At 36.0% G+C, this 24,629-nt stretch overlaps 1 protein-coding gene across 3 annotated transcripts in view; it reads left to right on the top strand.

The window, feature by feature from the left end:
- Positions 1–24,629, top strand: part of CNTNAP2 (contactin associated protein like 2) — a 1,021,862-nt gene that overhangs the window by 597,002 nt on the left and 400,231 nt on the right. For all 3 annotated transcript variants that reach the window (XM_030970934.1, XM_030970935.1, XM_030970936.1), the window contains one exon: positions 20,476–20,647. In XM_030970934.1, coding sequence (XP_030826794.1) covers positions 20,476–20,647 — 172 coding nt within the window. The remainder of the gene's footprint in view (positions 1–20,475; positions 20,648–24,629) is intronic.

The raw sequence follows: 24,629 nt of genomic DNA, 5'->3' as shown, positions 1-24,629 counted from the left end.
AGCATCTATGTGGTTCTTGTAGAGGGCTCACAGCTGTTCATAGCACTCAGTAAACATATGGATAAAGTGCAGGCCAGCTGATATATCTGAATTTCAAAAAAAAAAGCTTAGACTAAGTTCCTTATCATAGGTTCTTAAAGAAATTTAGCTGACAAGGAATGAAAATGGCAGCTAGTACCTCTATATAAATGAATGATGTCCCCCCGCCGTGTGAATGTTGTGTCCATTTTGATATGATCAACTCATCTCAAAAAGATGTATTAGAAGTAGAAAAGGCTTATGGAAAGTGCGATAAAGCAGATCAAGACTTCTGTATGAGAAGAGATTAAGAATAGAAAAGGCTCCTCATCTTGCTCTTGGAGGAGTAAGGATGTGATCTGGTTTTGCAGTCATAAATGGCAAGGAAAATGTGCATAGGAAATGACTATTCAGTGCTTCTCACAAGCCAAGCATTATTAGCACATGGAAATGGAATGTGTGTATATTCAAATGCAAAACTCTGCTGCAGATAGAAGAGTGTAGCTGCCTTCAGAGAGCAGTTATGTCACTTAGCAGGAGAAAAGTCCATTAACACTATTAATTACAAATAGGGTGGACAAACTGATTCAGGGTGGTCGCGTTATTGCACAGGACAAGAATTCAGGGGAGTTTATCACTGGATGCATCACCCTGTCCTTGCTGTGTTCATACATTTTTTCCTGAGAATCTACTCTGGTCTTAGAGACAGTATGCTTGTTTTTATATGACGCAGGAATATGAAAGTTGGGGGAAAAAAAGTTGATATTAGACAAAAAGGGAAGTAACAAACAGAAGGGAAAGGTATCAGTGAACCATGGGAATTAGATGGTTGATAAAGCAATGAAGAAAGATACAGATGGGTAGAAAGCGAGATTGTGGCAGAAAATGAAGTGAAAAACTGGAAGTGGAGAATTTGCAAAAAGGGGAAAGATTAAATATACACAAAGGAAAGTGGGGGCTTCATGGTGAATGAATATGTGATAATGGAAATGGGAGAAAACCCTGTATATCTGAATAGTGGAGATTCATAGTAGTGGGGAAAGGTTTCATTACTTTTTCTTTTTAATAACATGCAGTGTCTTTGCAGGTGACCTGGGTATGGTAGCACATTATGCATGCCTTAATAAGAGACTATGACACTTTGGTGATTGCTTTCTCATGTGCTCAGGGGCCTAATCTCCAGTCAGGGCTATTCATTTATATGCAGGGGACTCCGCTTGTAGCATGATGTCAATCAAATAGCTGTGTTTCTGCACAACTAGAGACACTTCTAAAGTTCAGATTCTGCCAAATTTAATAAGATAGTGTCAAATGTATTCAGATCAAAGCTACTTACTTTTAATCTTTCTGTTCCTAGATTTAATGTGAGTCTCAGGACAGAGTAGCTCATCTGAAAACAAAAATTCCATCTATGTCTTTTCATTGTGTAAATCCTTACAAAATTATCTGTAATAAAACCTTGAATGTTAAATTTGAGAAGAACCTTTATTCTAAAATTCTTATTAATTCCTACATCACTTGCTATTCGTATTACCAAAGTGCATAAGGGAGTAGTTCTTATCACCTTATAAAGCTCTTCACAATTTAGTGTCAATTGTAATCAGAAGTCAACATAAGCTTTCTAACTTAGAGGAGAAAGAACCAAGTTCTCACGTGGTAAATAGATGTTCCTCTGCTAAAGTTAATGTACTAGGCCAATTAACTCTAACCAAAGGTGCAATGTCAGTATACTTTTCCTTTTTACAGATCAGTAATTTACCTTGATAGTGTACTCTTTATGCAAACATGTAAACATGATTGATTAATACAAATTATTGTAAAAAGAGCTTGAAAGACAAATTTTCGGCAGAATGTCTAAAGCAGACAAGAGATACGAAAATTGTTTCCAAGAACACAGAGTTCCATAAATTAGGGTGATAATACACAAGTAATTACACACCAAATATACTAGAGATGCATTTCTGACCCAGTGTGCAAATGCCCTTAAATCCAACTATGCACACACCTTGCCAGTAAAATTTGCCAGTGCTTATGCAGAAAATGCCAGAACAGAAAGCTGACAGGTTATGGACAAGGTAAGTTGAGCTAAAAACTTTTGAAAGGCGAGAAGTTTTGCTTTAGTCTTAGCAATGCCCATGTTTACTAACAGATATCAGAAGTTTCAAGACTTGCCTGTCTGAGGAAACAGGCACAGGTTCAATATTCATTCAGTGGTTTCTGCAGAGTCCAGTCAGCAGACATCCCACAATGATGTCTGCTAACACCATGCTGTGAAATATATTGAAATAAAACAACCCAGATAAAGCAATGCATATTATTTGTCCTGAGAGTAATACAATTTTTATTGGAGTAATTATTTTAATTAACTGTTCATGTTGTGACTTTTCTTCCCTCCCCTGGACCTAATCATTAAACAATATTTTAAATGACAGTTTTAAATATACAGTGTTAGAATTCAATACTAGTGTCAAGTCAGGAGTCTGCATGCTTTACAACCTTTTCTATATAATTTTACAATAGTTGCAGTGTAGACTCCTGAGGGAAGAAACTCAGTAAAAAGAGCAACCTAGAAATGTGGCTAACAGCTTGGTTGTGCACATTGACATTCTTTACACACTCAAGTTCATGGGCAAAAGTACACAATTTCCTGCAGGAAGGGACAGCAGAGTCAGTGCCAGTGTCAAATTCCCAGTGTTAATTAGGAAAAAAACATCTGCAGTTATTTGGAAATAGAAGTATTCAAACTTAATTATGGAGATTTATTTAAAATTAGACTTTTTTGCATATTTTACCATGTTTTGCTCTATCAAAGAACTGCTAGTAGAATGCCAGAGAAGAAAAGGGATATAACTGGTCATTTTTTGCAATCTAGCATCATCAGCAAAAGTGTTAGGCATGTTTTCCTTAAGTATTATGTGTTGCCAAGACACAGCTCCAAAGCTACAATGTTAAAATTCACCTTGAAAACCTCCCCCATGCTCTGCTAATTTTGCTAAAAATATTAAAGTTCACAGAAGCATACATTTTAGCCTTTTTGATCTGTTTTGTCAGAATCTATTGTGATTCTGAATGGAAGGAAAAATTTAAGCTGTTAAAAGGTATATTTTTTGTTGAATATTCCTTGCACTTTCAAATACTATATCTGACACATGGCTTAGAAGCATAAGGTTGAAAAGTCAGCGTCTTCTGTATCCTTCAATCCAGAAAGTAGATATTTAAACCAACAAATTTTGGGACATTTTTTCTATCTACACTTTCTTATTACAAGCACCCTAAGCCTGACTTTTGATCACAGGGAAACTTAAAGAAAAGCCTCTGAATATTTGTAACCACAGGAAAAGAATTGAAAAGTTTATGTGACAGCACCAATAGTCTAATCCTGCAGGAGTCACTGTTATATGTGAAATTCCCTATGCATCCAGGTTAAAGGATCCTACTCACAGACCTTGACCCTCTCCAGAAATATCTGCCACTCCAGTTAGCTGAGCATGCTAAATGAGCAGGTCAAGGGGAGTCACTCAAGAATTGAAAACCTCTGTGAGCTCTGCTCTTCCTTGTGTCAGATTCAGTCTTCTTGTGACAATTCAGTGCTTTACAATAGGGTGAAAATATATCAAAAGACTATTGATACATCAATAATTCATAAAACAAACCAAACCAAAAATAAACAAAAACCCCAAAACAAACAAACAAAAAAAACCAAAAACCCTACCAAATATGCCCTTGCAGGTTACCAACAGAAATCTGAATCACGGTATTAGTACAACACAAGTATGGTACAAACATTATGAACATACAGCAATCCTCCTTTTTCAATTCTACTTAGAAATATCAAACATTTACACACCAAATCTCACGTTGAACCTTGATTTATTACTTGAAAATCACATTAAGCTGCCATATGATTTCTTCCATTCATTTATCAAACAACATTTTAAAACACTGTAAATCCCTTTTCCCTATTATATGACTTGCTAAGTCCAAAGTCCAATTTTTCCCCTTGAAATACTGAGAAATATCATCTCTTCCTATTTTACTGGAAATAGAGAATGGGAGTGAGAAGGGACACAATAAATATGTGTAAATGTATATTGGGTGTACATCTGTGGCACTGAATTTAAAAGCAGCCCTTGTCAAAAAAGGCATATGAGTAATATTTTGGGTGGCAGTATTGCCATAGAAACCTGTATTCAATAATTTGATTGAAAACTTTCAAGGTAAACACTGCCTATAGCTTTTCTGCCTTGCAAATATTTGTGAAGGCAGTAGAGTTGGAAAAATATGTAGGGAACACCTCTGCTCATTTTCCTCTAAAAGCTGATGCTTGTATTCTATAAATACAATTCTGATTTCACTATTGCATGAAATGGCAAAATTGTAGTAAATTTGATCGTTCTGAGGTTTTGCTGTAGTTACATATGTTTGTCAGAACACATGGTTAAAATTACATTACTAAATTGGGGTATTTGGTTTAGGTAAGTTTGTAGTTTTTAAATAATTATATTGTTTTCCAGGGTTTTTATTCTCTTGAGTAGTAGCTATCCTATTCTTTTAATGCATTTTCTGCTGTCTATGGAAAATCTAGCTCTAACTCTCCAGCCAAGTGTTCCTCATGATGTGTGTACCAGAATATTTGTGAGTTAAGTGACAGAATTGAATGGTGTGACTTCTTACCTCATGATGACATGAGTCCAGAATGTAGTGATGTAGGGAAAAAGCAGGTTCTGCTTATAAATCGTCAGTGGTAGCTTTGATAGCTCTGGTGGGCTTACAAATGAGCAGGTTGTACCTGTCCATCCATATCACTGTGTTTATTGTTCTCATAATCAAATTTGATCTTTATTTGGGATCATTGCTATCCAGTATTTTGCCTATAATGCCTTATTTGATGGACTTCAATGTCTATCAAAATTATATAAGTAGCTGCTTTTTGTGATTACCAATCAGATCAATTCAGTGCAATCTTGTTGACATGACTTATAAAAATGCATCCTGACAAAGCTCTCTTCTCTTTCCTGAAGACTGACACTGCCATAATTTTGTACCTATTTTCAGTATTTTCCAGTTATGAGCACCTGTCTTCATTCTAAAATGGATATTTGAAAGATCTTTGACAATAAATGAACTTTTTGAGTGCAGTTTCCCGATACTATGTGAGGATATATGCATGTGTGCATGTCTGGTAAGGAAGCTTTCAGTTTTTACAAAACTCTGAGTGAATAACAGAAGCCTTCACTATCTTCATGGTTTAAGTGGAAGCACTTCAATTAATTCTAAGGTAAACCCAACTTTTCAAAAGATGTTAACTTCTCTTTAAATATACGGTAAGTTGACTCTTTTGGAAGGTTCATATGTCTGTTCTCTGGATAACAAGAGGCAAAGTCATTTAAACATTATGATCTGATCATTCTAAACTAGATACCAGGTCAAGAAATTTCTGACTTTCTGTTCCTGTAAGTGCTATTGATTACTGTCTTTCTCTGCCCTTGTTGTCTTAAAGAAAGGCCTCTGGTAACATTTCTTCACTGTGCGAGAGAGTGTTAAACTTGGATTTCAGTGTTAAACACTAAGGATTGGTTAATCAGATTTCTTTCTGGAGATGCATTTTGCTCAGAAGTACTGCACAGTCAAATTTAGAGAATTACCATTTTCTAATGATTGCTGTACATACAGTTGATTGATTCTAGCAATATCCTCCTTTGTCTCACTCTGTCTCTCCTCTTTACTCCTGTCATGCGTGTATGTGAAGACAAATGGAGTGCATGTATTCCCATGGGTGTCTCCCAGATTAGACTTGGATTTAATTTGGTTCTTTTCTTTTGTGAATATTACAGTGAACATCAAAATTTACCAGAATATTCATGCTTAGTGAATGTGCCCCACACATTCTTACCCAAAAATCACAGCTTTGTGAGTGTTGACTTCTGCAGATTGCCAGCATGGAAATTAAATGTATCACACATGGACATACAGAAATAGGACCTGGCTATGACTGATACTGTATAGAAGCACATTGATTTCTGGTGGTGAGAAAATGAAGAGTGAAATGCAAATAATGTGTTTCTGTATGTAGCAGCACTATATGGTTGCTGTCATTTCACACCTGATCTCTGACTACAGTAAGAGAAAGCTTCTTTTTGTTTCTCAGGAATACAGGAAATTATATTTCTGGTTTTTCACTTGCATTTCAAATTCTCCTTACAAAATATTTAAGTAAAAAGACAAAATAGAGGCAAGAAAAAAATCCAAATTCAGGGTATGTGATCTTACAGAGCATGGAAATTATATGCATAGTCATTTGCCACCTGTCTGGGTAATTTATCTAAGTATTGAGTCGTTATGTTCAAGGCTAGTTTCCAATCCCATGTACTACAAGGACTTTGCTACTTAGCACCTTCTCAAGACAGACAAAATTTGCTGATAATAAAGTTAGATAGAATGTAACAATGGGTCTCCTCTGCTCTGTTGCCTTGCTATTTAAAGGAAGGTATTGTATTATCAAGATAATGCTACCAACAAGATAAGATAGATATTTTGAGAGAATAATTATCTTTTATTAAACTTCTGTATACATGGACTGACATGATTTCTTGAAAAAAGAATTGTGGACTTAAACGACAAATATAAAACCACTCTTTTTTTTTTTTTTTGAAGTGACGTTTATAATTTTTAGGCACATGTAACCCTGTATGAAGTCAGTAATGTAGTTCAGATTATCTAAGCATCTTTATTAGTTTACCAAGAAGAGCAAAGCAACATTTTTGTTTCCCTTTTAGCTTGTTTGCATATACTTGCTGTTCCAGTCACTTTAGACACAAAATTCAGAAGGCTGCTGTTTCACTTTTAGCAAATTCAGACAGTCCAAGCCATAATCAGAGAAAATCCTTGTTGTTATCTGTCTCTTTTCTAAACCAAATAAATCTTTAAGTGTTATTTCACTAAATACAAAATTATGAATTGGATGGGTGTGCCCAATCAGTGAACAAGTTAGCAATACTTAATATCCTTGCAAAACTCCTACTTCCCTATCAGCTACTCCTACTTCCCTCTCAGCTGTATTTTGTTTTAGTATAAGAGCTTTCTGAAATGTTTTGGTTCCTCTTCTCTTCCCTAGACATTAATTTGCTGGCTTATCCAATTCCAGCATCCCCATAATAACCTTTATGGTTTTTGTCTTTCTGTTATCTCCTCTGCAAAAACTCCTTTTGTTCCAAATGACAATAAAATCACCCTGGTGTAGCACGGCATAACTCTTCCTGTAACTCCTGTGCCCTACCTTTTAGCAGAGTTCATCTAGAGTCAAATCCCTCATCTTTTTCAGAGCTTCCCCAAAATGCCTATATTTCATAGACAAGAGCAAAAATTATAATCCACAGGTTTTGCATCCTCTGCTTCAACTTCCACAAAGATCTACCAAAGCAATACTGTGAGGTGTCACTCTAACAGCCAGCAAAGGACACAATAGGAAGGGAGAGGACAATAGGGCAATTTCCATTATAATCGATTTTCCTGTTCTTTCCCGGGAAACAATAAAGACTGTTTGTACATAAATAACTGGAATTTAATGCCAAACATACAGCTCTGGGCTTTCTGCATAGTTAAACACATCTGTTTCAATAATTGGTATTGTTTGAAAGAAGCTATCAATAGCTATAGGGAAAAAGAGAATACCCAAAAGAGTTCAAATGCAAGAAGGAAACAGCACACCAGGCAGAAGCAGAGACTGACTACCCAAGAGGAATATAGAGTCTTTGCCCATAGTTCAGAGCTGAAACTGGGAAAGCCAAAGCACAGCTGGAGTTACATAGTAACTCCCGCCTTTTTTGTATCAATTTTCATGTCCATCTATAATCCCCGCCTTGTTTTTCTCATTATCTCGATTTCCCTTCCCCTGTCACTTTGGCAACCCACCTGCCTGCCCACTCCCCAGCCCCAGAAACTTCCATCCAGGGCAGGAGGTGATTGGTGCAGGCGGGGTTGTCCTTCCTATGTTGTTCCCTCATTTGTTATTGTCTCATGCTCATCATTCTGTTCTGTATTATGATTTGTTTGCTGTGGCGCGCTCCTCCCTTCGGGGAAATCTATAACTGCTTGGCCCTGGGGGCGGATCTGGGGTAGTTCGCTGCAGTCTACCTCCTGACCTGTACCTTTCTCTCCTCAATAAACCCTCCCTGCTGCGACGAGCTGCTGCCTCTCTGCCTTGTCCTTGCTGCCTTCGCTAGCTAGCTGCCGCTTCCCTGCCTTCCAGGGGGACGCAGTCCTTCACCCCTGCCGTGAAGGAGCTCCCCTAGCCAGCCGTTCGCCTCAGTCGCTCCCCGCTCGGAGCGAAGGCTGAAGTGGCCACGCGGCTGGCCCAACCAGGCTGTGGTGTGCGTTTTGTGGACGTGCCGGGCTCAGTGACGCGCGCAGCAGCAATACAGTTTGTCCACAGAAGTTCTGAGATCTCCATCCTCACAGACAGTGAACTGAACTGGACACATCCCTAAGCAACCTGCCTTAATTTGGTGTTTCCTGAAGAGCAATTTGGATCTCCTAAAATGAAATTGGTTTGTGATTTTATAATTTTCTTTTTCATAAATGTCTGTAGTTTTGGTCTTTATTTTCATGTTCTGTGAGGTCTCACTGAAGAACCCAGTGTCTGTGAAAATGGAAGGTAACTGCCTGATACCTGCTAAAGACTTTAGTTGAATTCCCAGTGAAAATAATATTTTCAATTTCATACATCATAACTTCTATGATTATTTGAATATTTAAGAGTATAAATATTGCATTAAAAGCTATACTCTTAAAACAAGAGCTTTAAGATTATAAATATTAATGAAATATTTATACAATACAAAACCCCCCAATAAAATCTTAAAAAGTTAAGATTTCTTTTACACTTGAGTAGCTGTAATATTCTTTGCATATCCTTCCTTGATTCACTGCTTCGGTCATTTTGGTAGGAGTCATTCAGCATTACCGTAGGAGGAAATCCATCGTGGAGGCAGTATATCAATAACATTATTTTCCCTGAGTACTTTAAAGTGTATATTTCCAAGAAAGGAAATGGAAAAAACCTTTCTTTCAAGAAAATAACATAATTCCTTTGCATGTCAGTCAATCAATATCATGCATCCTAAAGCACTTTCAAGAGAAGATTTAATAAGGCTAGGGCAGTTTATCACAGTTGAGTCCTGTAACTTGCTATTCAAAAAAACTCTCATTGACTTTATGTTGAGTCACTACTCCAGGAGGCTTTACTGCTATGCCTGCTGTGCTTTTGAACAGTCAGCCATGGTGTTTAAGAAATTTCCTTTGTGTCATTGGGCTTGATATATCTCCTGGGAAGAAAAAAGAAGGATTATTTTGTGATTTAAGCTTGATGTTTCGTTCAATTTCTTTGAAAACAAATTGCCTGATGGTTTTTTCTTTATTATTAAAAAAGACAAGAGATTGAAGTTAAATTAATTTTTGTATTGTACAATCCACAAATTCTGTACTGTATACATTCCTTCTTTTGAGTGAACAGACTTTTAGTAGAGTAAATGTTGGATGAGCTGAGAAAGAAGAAATGCACCATAACTCAACAGCTGGAAACTTTTCATTAATTTCCTAATTGAAGAAGTTTAAACATCAGTTTCTAATTTTTCCTTTTTTTTTTCCTTGAGAGAGAGAGAAATAGCAATTTAGAAAAAAATAGTTAAAGGAAATGTGACAGAATGTTAGTCCTTTCCAACGTTCAAGTCCTAGGGGTAAGAGAGAAATACACTCTTGTTTCTTTCTGCTTAGTGAAATGTTCCCACTCCTATGAGCTTTAAAGAATGAAGAAAATGAATTTTATTGTTATTATTTTGCCCAGAGTTCATTCTGATTAATTTTATGGATTTCTTCCTAATCTTAAGTTGAATATGCACTATGTGAATGGTTTCCATCTACAATACATTTAAGAGTTGATAACTTTTCACTTGGAATAGTAACAAATTACGTGCTACAGATAAATCAGTTCAAATTCAGAAAGGAAACAATGTGTGTATTTACATTGTAGGGTTTCTCTGATATTTTTCTTTACATTTGGAAAGGCAGTTTACTGTCAATCTAATTCTATATTTGCATTTCTAAATAGGAATAAGAAAGCTAAATATTTTTAGCTAATAATGAACACCTGAAAAGGAAACAAACAAGAAAAGCCAAAACTCAAAATTAAAAAAAATACACAAAAACCAACACAAAAAAGACACTACCCTCCCCCCAAATATACCCCAAAGCAAAAAACCCAGATATAAAGTTCCCTTCTACCACTGAGTTAAACACTTTATTAAGTTAAACCAACCAGTCTGCCCAAATGTGTATGTAATTTAAACAGTTTATAAATATCTCATAATAAAAGCAAATGGCGTAGCTAGTCTATTAAAAAGAGCAGTGACTAACAATCACTACTAATTGCTGTGTTTACATTTTAAGTGTCAGAATGATAATGCAATTTTCTCTCTTTGCCTTTCTTTCCTCGTCTTCATCTAATACAGATTAAAAATGCAACTGATAAGAAAAAAACATTTTCACACTTTTGATTCATATGTCTTTACAGTTATTATAAGTCTTTAAAGCTATTATTAGCTGAAAATGTAGAAGAGCAAAAACTTATTAATCAGTTCTGTAGTTTGTAATGCTAAGATTTTAAATTTAATTGCTATATCTATTGAACAAGATTCTAATAAGCATAAGGACAGCCTTTACATTTAATTTGGTGACATTTTATAGGAGTTTCATTAAGCACCATGTAACTTAATGTACTTCATTGCTCAAATTATATAATTTTATGTGAATATGTGTACAAAAATATGATTAATCAAGGAAAATCTAAGCTTAGCCCAAAAAAAGTGAAAATTATTATGATGACTTAAAATATTCCCTTTTTTTTAAAGTTTTTTCAGTTTTCTCCTTAAGAATCAAGTGTTGTTCCTCAATGCCACTTGGCATATTAATGGACCTCCTTAGTTTTGGCTTATAGAGACCATCTATGGGGTGATATACCAAAGAGATTAATCTGAAAGTACATAAATAGAATATAAATTGATTGATAACCTTAATGTAGTTTTGGGAGTCCAATAAATTAAATCTAAGTCTGTAAATTAAAGTGCTGTAAGATACTGTTAGCAGAAGTGTCAGAGTAGACATTTAAGATGCACTGAATATCCGCATTCACTTCAAATCTGATCCCTTTTCCAGTGATCAGAATTCATTAATGACCAAGCTCCAAGCAATTCTTTGGAGTCAAAAGATAATTCTATTCTCTTGATAAATCTCTGGAGAGGTTGGTACTGTCCGTAGTTATGGCTGACACAGGATAATAGGAGCTCAGTGAGAAAACTGGGAATACTGGAGAACGTTCAGTAGATGGCCTGAAAGTAGAAATAGTGGCTAAGGTACCTAAACCAAATCTCAATTCCAAACTGGTGCAGTTCACCTCAAAGTGACATACTGTGATCATACAAACTGTAGCTCGAAGGATTTGTCTTGGGTGATTAGCTGCTTATCATTAAATGCTTTTATTTTGACATCTTTTCTAACTGTACTGATATAATAATTGTTAATTAAAATATAAATTTCTTAGGTGGAAGTAAATCATGTTAATTTGTTAGCTGAATTGGTTCAATGCCTTCTATACCACTATTTTCATTTGAAGTAAATTCACGTTAGTGATATTGTACTACTACTTTGCAGTATATAAAAATACCAAATAAGTTCATGTAGCAGCAACAAATAAGATTACACAATTAATGCCAACTGTGCAATACCCACACTCTACAGCTCTTAAAAGCAGTAAATAGGGATAGAGTATTTTGTGCTGCTTCTATGGCCCTGACTGTAGTTATCTCTGGCAATATCTAGATTTTTTTTTCTTCATCAGGTATTTTTGGCATAAGTGAAGTAACAGTAACTTTGAAAATATAGTGTACATTTATTTTCTTTATTATACAATAGAAAGCCTATTATAGATGTATGATATAAGTGATATAATGTACAAATTTTCTTTAATTTAATCATTATGTGTCTTTCCACATTTTCTACCATATCCTATAAAATGGTACAGAAATTGCAGTAAAGTGTTAGATTGACTTAAATTCGCCAAGACTGGTAATAGTGATCATTCTTACTTCTCTGCAAGTCAGTAAGTGATAATTGAAACTTGCTGCCATTACTCTTATTTGCAAGTTATTTGAAGAATTATCTAAAAAGGAATATCAGGAATATCTTCTGAGTTTAGTCCAAAACAGACCCCTTGCTGCTTTCATATTTTAGGTTTTCAGCAATGCGTGCACATTTTTATTAATGGACGCTGGCATATAAAGGTAATAAAACCTTCATCTTAAAACAACAGAATACATTTTTATTGTTTTGAATTTTTCAGATTATATAAAAAAATTTTATTAATTTATTTAAATGTTACTCTGCTTTGTAGAGCAGGCTTTGTACTAAGAGCATAAAGCTGTGCTTAAATGCCTCATAGTAAGTGAACTATTTCAAACAATATGGGCTATTTTCCATTTGTCTTCCATTTAATGGTGTTATTTATATTAACTTTATTACTATTTCAGTGTTCCCATTTATTTTCACTCCCATTTCCAAGTAAAGGAATAAATATATGTCAGATTTTCTCTTTTAAGTTACTTGTTTGTCTTTTTATTCTATTTTTCCTGAGAACTCTTTATTTATGTCTTTAGCAGCTGACTACTTTCAAACTCCATTGAAGTAGGCAGGAATTAGAGTGATTTCTGGAGAAAAAGAAAAAACACAACACAAGGGAAGTAGAACAGCAAGTCAAAAAAAAGCTGGAAAATTATCCGTACATTGAGTAGATAATATCTGATTTATTTCTGTTGTGATTTGAACAAGTATCAATTTTAACACCTATGTGTATTATTCATTCCATTTTACCTAATTCTTTACCTTTATGCCCCCCATTTTTAGATGCTACCATAATGTGATAGTAATATTTTTTTCTCAGTAGACAAGAATGTTTTGTTTTAACTCTTAAATATCTGGGCAAAAGTGTAGCTTTCATCCAACCAACAGAAAACCAGAAAAAATTCAGAAACAATAATAAAGAGGGAGAAGTCATAAAATTTCTCACAGTCATGGAGCTGGGAGAGATAGGTTCATCTTCTCCATTTCTAAAATCATTAAAATTAGTCTCATACAATAATTGTATTTGTTCTCATCCACCACTGAGTGGTGGATCATCTTATATTTTGGTGACTGTTGGTATATGCTTGTGTTTGTAAGGTCTATGGCTCTGAGAGAAGAAAAGTCTGCAGCAGCAATTTTCAAATAGACTATTATCATACCTGGTTTGCAACAGGTCTTTTTCCATTAAATATTTTTATGTAAGAACACTAATGGGTAGTTTCTTTTATAAATCTAGAAGTATTCTGGATTATCAGAAAATATTTCTTTTCTATGTCAGGGTTATTTGAACTAGTGTATGAAGTTTTCTCACTTAAACAAACAGCAATTTAAGATGTCTTGGGGTATTTATTAAGACTGAAATTATTTCTCATGAATGCAAATCATGCTTGTGTTCTGTGAAATTATTTAAATTTTCTCCCAGTAACAATAAAGCACATGGATTTTTTAACATGTAGCCCATTTTCTGTGTGATCTGGGAACAGACCTGTGCTTGGGTACAATCTTCCAGACAATTTCTTTATATGGAAATGACATGGTCTACATATTTTTCAGGGAACAACTTTGAAAATAGGAGAGATACCATATTTATAGTTACCTAAGATTAATAATAAAAGAGTTCCTTTTGGAAAAATAAAAGAAAAGGAGAGAGATATCAAACTTAAAGGTGAGATGTACTTCAGTGCTCCCAGCAGTTCATTTCCAACGGAAGTGGTGCCATTACCATGCAACCTGGGTTACAAGCCTGCTATTTTCCAACAGTATTTGGAAGTCCCAAACATATCTGGATATGAATTCTGTGGCAAACCATTTGGAAAATTGTCTCAAAATAGTTTTTCTTGAGAAGTCCACTGCTGTTCATGCTAAGGTCCACAGCAATCTGAGAGAAGCACAGAATCAACAAAGCTGGTAAAAGAGAGACAGTTATAATGTATTCTTACCCTTCATTGTTACTGACAGCAATTTTCCTGTTTGCTACCAAAGACAGTATGCCTGGCTTTTGTTTATGCTTTTGTCAGTGCTTTCAAAATTCTGTTCCTCTATTTTTTCTGGGCTGTCATCCTAGGCATTTAATATCTTGTAAAATAATATTTCTGCATGTTGGGTTGTGGTTTGAAGATAGTCTCTTCACAGCCGGTTGCTCAGCTGTTACCATCTGAGTATCTTATGGAGTTTTTCTTATCTTCCTGTTTCTTTCTTCAATGACTGTGTATAAACAATAGTGGTATTATTATGTGTTCAGATAACCTCTTATGGCTCTGCTTGACCTCTGCTTGACAGCTTGGTCACATAACCCTAGAATTTCTCTGGCACACCAAGAAAGGAAGTCTGTAGTGCTGTATTGGTATTCTTCACACCTCAAGTAGAGAGGTATTAGAAGCTTCTTTTAAAAAAATCTGTATCGAGAACTTGCAAGGAAATACAGCTGGGAGTTAAGGAATGAAAAATGTCAATACTTCTCCAGAACTGGCTCCAGTTAATAAGCATAAAACTGGTGATAAAATATTCTTAGAGAAGAAGGTATGGCTGAAGAGCAGGTTTCCAAGGGAGACAAAAAAATCAGGAATCATACCACTGGTAGAAAGTGCTGCCAATTCTTGTGAGATCGAGTTAAATTTTTCATCATACTACAAATGGCATGTACAGAGAAGATTCTGGGAAGTCCACCAGAGACTTCATTAATGCTAGCTTGCTTTTACCAAGGGGCTTGTGTGTGCCCCAGGAGTGCTAGAAGCACATCATCTTCTTGTTCTAAACTCTAGCCTTAGTAAACTATAGTTTTTCTCTCTGTATAGTCATATTTGGGTTTCTTAGGTTAGTAGTTTAGATTTTTTAGGTTAGAATGCATTGCCTTATTGTCAGCCTCTGTATTTCCATAAACAAAACAATGAGGGCAAAGTAAAGATTAATTTATTGGAAAATTACTTATTCAAGAAGTTGGTGACTTTCTAACACACAGAGACAAATTGTAGTTCCTATTCTCGTTTGTCTTCCTACATTCCACCAAGCTGAAAGATGCTAAAGTCATGTTTATTTTCATCTTTATTTTCATGACTGTATGATTCTGTGATTATCACAACAGTTCTTACAGTTGCTAAATGTGGGATCCAAATGTCATTGCAAACTCCACCCTTAGTCCTTATATTCCCTAATACAGAAAGACAACTACAGTTTAAAAAAACTCTTTATAGAAATTAAAAAAAAATGTTCTATTTTAATTCATGCTGTTCATCCTGTCTGCAATTTGTGTGGTTTATTTCCTGCTCTTGGAGTAGGACTCTTCTAGTCTTCCAGAGTTACTGCCTGTATTACACTTGACACTTAAAGCTCCATTCTGATCTGACTGAAACAAGGATAACATATAGTGAATCCGGACTGGTAGGTGGATCAAGCTTTTCTTTCAGTGTCTTTTCCTATTTATTAGTATGTGAAACATCAGCTGTATCATCAATCTAAGTACATTGTTAGGCACTGAGTTTGGTGGTTGTTCTGTGGATCTGAATAACATCTTTTAACTCTGTTTTATTTATATAGAAAATTTGATTACTTGACCCTTCAATGAGACTGTGCTGCTATTTATCCTGACAAATAAGAGCTTTGTTTCCTGTCTCATTCCACATAGCAGGAGTCCTGGGCATGTACTTGAAAACCCTACCAATAAAAATCCCTGTCAGACTTGAAATCAGTCAATTTTTTATTGATTATCCTCCAGCTGTCCATGCAACTAGTTGAAGATAATATGGATCAGTGGTTAGATATCGAAGATACTAGTTGCTGTTTTTTAAATTAAGTGTATTTATTGTATTAAAGAAGTAAAATATCAAGTACCATCTGTATATAGTCCAGATGTATAGTAATTGGCCCACCATTAACTTACAAATAATATAAAAGGGGAAAAAAACCAACCATATACCATAAAGAAAAACTGCCTTCCTGTTACAATAGAACTTGCATTACATTTCAAAGAAAATCTGAGTGCTTAATGCAGGGGTACAAAATCATCTCTGATTGTACATCCAGAATCTAGAATGACATTTCATTCTTAGATCAAATCTCAGAAACAAGTATTGTATCAGGTGTTATGACTATATATACATTCCTCTGTTATTATAACATAAACATGAATGTATTCTTCCTGCAGCTTCCTTTTTTAGAATGCCTTTGGTAGAACCTTACTCAGCTGATTCAAAAAGAGACATAATAGATCTTGACACTGGAAAAGGAATATAATTTTAACACTATAGGTGTTTTATTGCATTTGTTATAGTTTATTTAATTTGTTTTTTTAATTATATTGAAGTGACTTAACAAAAGAAATAGCATTAAATTCTAGCTTTTCTAATTTTTCTTGAAAGTTTGAACTAAAATCAGGAGCTGTATCTAGAATTTGGCTGTTCTGTGTTTAGTACATCAGAATGATGGCCTGGAAACAATTTTTCTTGAACACTGGAAAATTCAGATATAATCTGACCTTTGCAGTATAATCCCTCCCTTTGTGGTCTTTAAAGATGAAAAATAAAATGGAAATGTACAGATTCTTTACACCAGAAATTACAGGATAATGGAGTCTACCTGACTTAGACTTGTGTATGTAAGCATAAGCATGAACATTGTTTTGGACTGTGCAAACTGAATTTTATGTGCATTTTTAAAATGTACATAGTTTCTTGTCAACAAGAAGATCAATGAAGTGCTGTCCAAATTGTTCATCCATTACTTAGCCTTCCTAGTGTCAGCATTACTGTCAGATTTAGTTAGAGAACTTCATTTATTTAAAATTTCATTCACTGTGGGAAGGATGAGGAAGTGAATCATGTCTCAATAATGGGAATCTGGAAGGGGAAGGCATTTTCTTGTGTATTGAGTTAAAACCACAAGGTACTGGGTCATTTTGAGGCTTGCATTTAAGACAGGAGCTTTGCCCCAAATGATTCTGACCAGAATAATCTTAAATGTCCAGGTCTCACCAAAATTAATGGACATTAGACTGTATACCTGGCAGTTCAAAAACAACGTGGGTAAGGCTTATCTAGTAGCTTTTATTCTTTTTTATGGGAAGCATATGGTTAAAAAACCCCATTCTTCCCTTCCCTGTGGAATGGGAATTATTTTCTGAAATTATCTCTTAGTATAACTACCTGTTAGAGCATAGCATGACTGAAATGCTTTGACACCCAGTCAGCCCCACAGACTTATAATGAAATGTGGTGTACTAGTGCATAAAACTCCTGCCTCTTTCAGTTTCTTACATGCCTAGAAACAGCAAAGGGAATAGCAGCAAGACAGGCAAACAAAGACATTTACATGGGAAAATTATAGTCTTCATCCATTGATAGATACAGAAAAATTCAGAATCCTAAGCTGATTAACACTCAGGGTACACCGCTCTCTTGGATAATAGAGAAAATCTTGACTTATGTAGTTAGGTTAGGAGCAGCTGCCGTTTCCAGCCACTCCATCCCACGACTCCCTCCTGCTCCAGCCAGTAAACCCATGGACATGGGGTCTCCACTGAGGCTGAGGGACCCAGCTGCCACTTCCCTGTGTGCAGGTTCAACAAGTAGCAAACTGCAGAATGTGTCAGAGAGCAATAATAGCTGTGCCCTAATACAGTGCATACTTCAGATGCAGTGAAGCAGAGAATCTCGTATTGAAATACCTTTGTGGTTAGTTCTAGATTGGTCTCAAATTGTTGAATCTAATAATACATTTTTAACTTAGATATTTGGTTCATACTCTTTTTGATATGAACAGTGAATTGTGGCTCTCAGTTTATCTTATTTTTCAGTTAGTGTTTGTAGGATGGTGGATAACCTTTCATTATATCCAGATATATCTGTATAATTTCCTTGGCTTTGAAGGGTTTACTCAAATATTAATGCTTACCCCAGTGCTGATAACCTTGAATGTAATATTTAAACCGAAGGAATGGTGGAGGTGCTCTGAACCCAAAGGTGATATGCAGGTTTCCTGCCCTGCTCTGATACTGCACCAAAGATCTAAATGAAAATATACTTTGTGTTATTTTGGGGATTCTTGCCTGGGAGGGGTTCTAGGGTTCAGTGACGGTTCAAAAACATACAATTATACTGAAAGAGTAAGCTGTTTAAATATAACTGTGGGAAGAGCCTGGTGGGAACATGCAAATATTGTGTTTGCATCCACCAAACAACACAGAGCCAGCTTGCACTTTTGTCTCTCTCTTCTGTTGTCTGTAAAGCCTCACATAAATCCCTTTAATCAGTCACTAGAAAGAACAACTTAAAGTAGGAGGCAGGTTTCTGAAAGCCCTGTCTCTTTTCATCAGATAAGTTACTAGCCAATGCCCTGCTGGAAAGACAATATAGATCATGGCCCTTACAGCTTGATTTTTCTGCCTGTCCAAAATAACAATTCCTATAGTCCGTGATTAGCACTTTTTCTGTTGTTGGTTTGTTGGTTGATTGGTTGGTTGGTTGGTTGGTTGAGGTTTTGTTTAGGGGGTGGCATTTGATCTGATGAGGGTATTATGCACTAGTTAGGATTTGGGGGATTCCCAAGGAGTTTTTCCTTTTCCACAAAATGTGTGTTAGTGTGACGTTGTTATACATGTGTCTCATAGCAGTTTGTGGCTTCCTGTAATAGTGTCATAATTCTAGTCCAGAGCTGATACAACCTCAAGGCAAGCACAGCTTCTTGAGATACCTGTCAGAATTAACTTTTACCATTGTTTCAGCTTAATTACTATAGCATTCCTGATTAATTCTGTGCCACCACCAGTGAACTCTGAAGTGAATGCTTACTAAAGTGAGCCAGGGAAATTTAGAAGCTGCCAAAAGCAAATTTAGCTGAAGGGCAGAAAATTTTAAAAAGTATTCACGATGATATAAAATCTCTGGCAAACCCTTTTAGTTAAAATGTATCTTATTTAGATCTTCATTACATTTTGGGAAAGACTTATGTGTAACTAGTTGTGGGGCTTTTTATTATAGGTGCTGTATTAGGCATCATCTGACCTCAAGCACCTGTTGCTTGTTTTTCTACTTGTTGCCCTCTTTTCCAGCCAATTCAACTATTTATGTCGCATGTGAAAAAGTGTATCCAGGAACAAAATTTAAAATAAAGTTCATCACTTTTTTCTGTCAGTGTTTGAATAATGTCTGTTTGATAATCTTCTATTCTCCTGTCCATGAGGAAAAATGCTATTGAAGCGGCAACACGGCATTGGAGATTGGCAAAGTGGATAGAAAAGTGGGAGAAGGAATGGGAGCTGTAAAATCTGTCTTAGCCACCACAGCAAATGTGTAGGCCATTTTACCCTTGTCAGAAAAGTACTGCATGGCTGGCCATCTACCTAGCTGAAATCTTCCAACACCTTTATGAATTTTTGAGGATTTTTACCTTCTTTGCCTTCTTTTCTTGTTTCTTTTCAGTAAACTCTCCTCCCTCTTCCTTCCTGCTCCCATCTTAAATAAATTGTCTTTTTCTTATAAACCTTTCTTTGTTGAAGGTCTATAAGTAGTGAATTAGTCTCTCCATCCACTGTCTTGTCAAGGACATTTTTCTCAAGTAAATTGATGTGTTCACTTTTGAATGGCATTCAGTTAAACAATTTAATACAAACATGTTCTGTCTCCCTGCCTGTTAGCCTGAGCAAGACACTAAGTCATTCTCATCTTTTGTAAACCACCTTCAAACACAAGAAAATGAATGTATTCAGAGCAAAAATGAAAATACTACAGAATGTCCTCAGATTCCTCAGAAGTGATCAAGGATGTTAGATTTTGAGACTAGTTTCAAGTTTGCATAAAGATTCCAGCACAAGTGTGAAGTATTCTTTGTCCATGAACAAAAGACAAAGTGACAAAGACTGGAAACCTAGTTCTAGAGAAGGCTGAACTGGAAATTCACTTCATGGCTGCATTTGTAGTCAGAAAAATCAGAGAAATTAGAATGGGAGTTCTAAAATATAGCAAGGAGATAAATTCTTTTCCTACTCCAAGAATATTTGCATGAGAAAGAAGAAATGAGAAGCAGCAGCAGAGAATACTGGAGGAAGAGGTAGCAGAAAACTTCCATCCTTTAGACAAAAATCATCAGTTTGTACTGTATAAATTCTTTCAGGTAGTTGACAATTACTTAAATCAATAACATTGCAATGTAAATTAATAACTTTATAATATTTCCTTACCACATTGCCTTTGTTCTACCCTCATCTAGGAAAACCTGTGTTTCTTTTCCTTTGAAAATATCCTGGCTTAAGTAATAGTAGATGACGTTAATAATGCTCTTTATTTTGCTTCTCTGCAGGGTTTCCTGTACAGATGAATGACTCAGATCACTCCCTATTTGAGCATTCTTTCCAAGGATGCATGCAGAGCATTCATGTGGATGATCAGCTGGTGGATTTGCATGCAGTGGAGCAAGGAGAGTTGGGAAGCTTTGCCAATGTCACCATTGACATGTGTGCCATTATTGACAGGTACGTTGTGGAGAGATCACCCATACTCTGATACACTGACGTGTTCTTCATATTCTGAAAATATACAGTGATCCAGAAGAGGTGGTCCTGACACTGCCAGTGATCATGTCAAGGCTACCTTTTTAGTAGCAGGAACCAATGCTTAGGTGGTTAGATGGAGATGATGCCTTTAAATTGTAGACTGTGTAGGGTGCAGTAGAAGGCAACTCTCAAATCTCTCCACCCACCAGCAGAGGAGGAGGTGAAAAGTTCCTGTAAGTCAGGCTCGGCCTATGTGTCAATAATGTGGCTGCCTTGAATAGAGAAAACTCCTCACACATTTTGTCTGTTTCTTAGATGATTGTTAGACCTTTTTGCTACTAGGAGTTGTGGCTCCTGGCTTCTGCCCCTTCTGGCTTCTCTGTGTTCCTCAGAGAGGTAAAGCAGGTCTGCATGCTTGCACATCAGTGAATGTAATAAATGCTCAAACTTAATTAAAATAATGCTTATTGGGTTTGGGTTTTTTTCCAGTCTGAGAAGAGTAATTGAGAATTAGGGCGGCCTTTTGCTTTGGCACTACCTTTTCAACCACTTACCTTTATTCATTTTTGTTGCTTCTGATTAATGATTTCTTTGTTGGTGAAAAAAAGAAAATACCAGGAAAGACAGAAAGAACAAGTAGCCCAACTCCTGAATGCAGGCAGCTTGGCTTATCGTGAAAATTACCTTATATTAAAGCCATTGCAAGCCTGCTGGAAGGCTGAAAATCGCTTTTTCAAATAGTGCTCTGAAAGAAGCAGGGGATACTAGATCAGAGAATCCTGGAATAATTCAGGTAATCGCCAACTACTGGAGCTCATGATGCCCTCTAAAAGCAGGGCCATCTTCAAAGCTACATCAGGTTACTCAGGACCAGTTGAGCTTTGTGTATCTCCAAGGATAGATATTCTACTGGCTCAGTGATTTTAAATATCATCAACAAATATATGCAGAGTTTTGGTAAAGAAATTCATTCTTTTAATTTCCTACTTTATTTTAAGAGCCTCTCAGACATAGATGCTACTGTGAAAAAACCAAAATATAACATACTGCTTTGGTCTTGCAAAAAGCTTTCTCTTCCTGAAATATAGACATCCATTTGCACGAAATGAGTTGTGGTAGGTTGACCATGGCCAGCAGCCAAACACTGCCCCTACCTTTAGCTCTCTTCCCTGTCCTGAGAGATGGGGAGAAAAACAGAAGAAAGGCAAAAATACTGGTGAATTAGGAAGACAATTTAATAAGAAAAGAAGAAGCTGCACATGAAAACAAAGAAAAAAGATAAATTTGTTCACTGCTTTGCATTAGCAAACAAATGTCCAGGTGCTCCCTGGAAAGCAGAGCCTCACCTCAGCACATGTAGTGGTTGTTTTGGAAGAGAAACTCCATAATACTAAACATACTCCTTCCCTCTTCCATTCTCTGAAGTTTTATTGCTGGGCATGCTCTTGTACAGTATTGAATTTCCCATGGGAAACGGCTTCCAAAGGCTCAGTTTGGAGCAGCTACCCCAGCCTCTTACCCACACCCTTCTCCTGGCCTTTAAGGGGGAGTGCAGAGAAGCTGTCCAGCAGCAAGAAGAGCAGTCTGGTACCAGCTTTGGTTTTATTTTTTTATCGTTTTAGCTACAGCTGGGGAACACAACACCTATGGACTGCTGGGAAAAAGGTTAATTTAGTGACTCCATCCCAGCCAGACCCAGTGTACCACTGCAGTAATCTCAGGGTTACAGGACATGCTTTGGGCTGTACCAGAGAGTTGCTCTGGCATGTCAGGCCACTTTATATTGATTCTGCTCATGGACCTGTTGAAGGTTGAAGTCACAAGGAAAAGAGCATATGACAAGCTGGTGTTGTAGAGGTGAAGTTTGTTCTGTCTCCTCACACATATCTGAAATTAAAAAGGATTTCTGTGGTCAGTATTTGTCACTTTAACTTGGTTTTATTTTTAATATTTAGTTTTGGAAATGCAAACTGACTTGAAAGAAAGGACATGAAGATACAGCTAATTAAGTCTCTGCTTTTCCTCCAGTGGATAAATTTAAGCTTATGCAACAATTTGCATTGATTTCAATGATTGAACCCATTTATGCCAGTTTCTGTTAGAAAAAAATCCATTATTAGAGCAAAGTTAATCAGAATTAGGGTTTTGAAGTATATCATAATATAATTACAAGTAACTTACAGTGTAAGTTAATTAGTATCAAAGCTTTATGATACTCTTATGAAATACAAGACTTAAGACTTCCTTTATGTTGAGCAGCTAATTTGGAAGTTGAGTTCTTGTAGAAGTTACTATTTAGAAGCTATTTATTACATATAATATACATCCAAATATTTCATATAATGCCAAGTGCCACATGAAAGTTATATATAGTGGTGTTTTATGATTTGAAAATAATATTATGCTTTCTATATTTTTGTGTATTATATATTAAGTTTATTATATATATATAAACACCTGTATTCATAATGGAGTTTGGTATAAATAGCAGTGTTTTATCTAGGCTTACATATATATGTATTTACATTTTCTTAATATAAGAGAATATATTCTCAGTCTGCTTCTCTCTTCTACCGCCTTGGGGGCTGATATCATGCTCATAAAAGCTAAAACTGTAAGACTTACATTTATGCTTTCTAAGCACAGGAAGATTGTGTTGCAAGCAGAGTAGCAGTTGTGTAGTCCCAGGAAATTAGAATAATATCCAAAGAAGTTTCTTAGGGTTGGCTTTGATTTTTTGAATGATTGAGATGTAATCAAGTTTGTTGTTTTCCCCTTAAATTTTATTTCTCATTAGTTTGCACTTTAGAACAAATCCTTTGGCTGAGAAGTAACAATGCCAAGCTTTAGATCTGACTGGATTTTCATGGCTGTCTTATTAACATCTGCAGATAAGAGTTTACAAGCACTTCTACAATATGACATTATATAACATTTTTATGTGGCTTTCTTTTAAGGAATGCCAGTACCATGTGTGCTATATATCAACTCAATTTCTCTTTCCTTTGAAAGGAGAAGATACTCATGGCTTGTCATAGTGGGATCCTCCTGCTTTTTTAAACTAGTTTGGATCTGAATCATAAAGGCTTCAGTCGTCATCATCACCAACATGGAAATTGCTTTCATAGCCACACTTCAGTAAAGACCCCCACTGGGCAAAAAGACAAGCTGTCACATTGAATTATTCTTACCGCAGGCTTCAGCCATTTGGTTCAGGGGTGAAGTTGGAAATGGTAGCATTTTTCATCATTAGCCAGAGTGGTTAGTAAGGAGGGGAGCGTTTTCTCAGTAAAAACATAACAAAAGTTACTGAGGATTTGTTGAGTTTTTAGGCTGCACCTGCCAGAGGGTAACTGCCTCCAAAGTCCCAGGTTCTGCTGAGCTAAACTCTGGCCTGGTATGGAAAAGGCTTCTGCATTTTATTTCCAGCAGTTTTGAAAAATGTGAGAGGAATAGTGATGTTAGAGTATTCCGCTTGTACTTGGGAAATACAAGTGTTGAACCAGTGTCTTTTTATTTTGTCTTCCTCTCCTCACATGAGTATTTTTTATTGCACAGATTGCAAGCTGAGATCTAATTACAGGGGAATACCAAAGCTAAGGAATATTCTCTTTTTACCAGTAGTTAAATAGTATAAATGCATATAATTTAATGCAGGTATGTATAATTATAGGCAGTTAAAATGCTACTGAGAAAAAAAAATCATCCCTATTTCTTACTCTTAATTACCTATAATTGCATTAGCAATGGAAGTTGCATTGTTGTCACAGTGATCCACATGTTTCATTGCTTGTGACAGCACAGGTACCTTTTCACCTCCTTTACTTAACATGAAAACAACCTAACGTTGTGTTACAGTCCAGGTGGTACTGTTGTACTTTCAGATTTAAGCACAGGATACTGAACAGGAATTATTTCCCACAACTAATTTATCCCGGCAGTCTCCGAGAATTCCAAAGCT

The sequence above is a fragment of the Camarhynchus parvulus genome, chromosome 2 (genome assembly GCF_901933205.1).
Source record: "Camarhynchus parvulus chromosome 2, STF_HiC, whole genome shotgun sequence".
Lineage (NCBI taxonomy): Eukaryota > Metazoa > Chordata > Aves > Passeriformes > Thraupidae > Camarhynchus > Camarhynchus parvulus.
The sequence above is the reverse complement of the archived record's forward strand: the minus strand, read 5'-3'. Positions and strand labels throughout refer to the sequence as shown.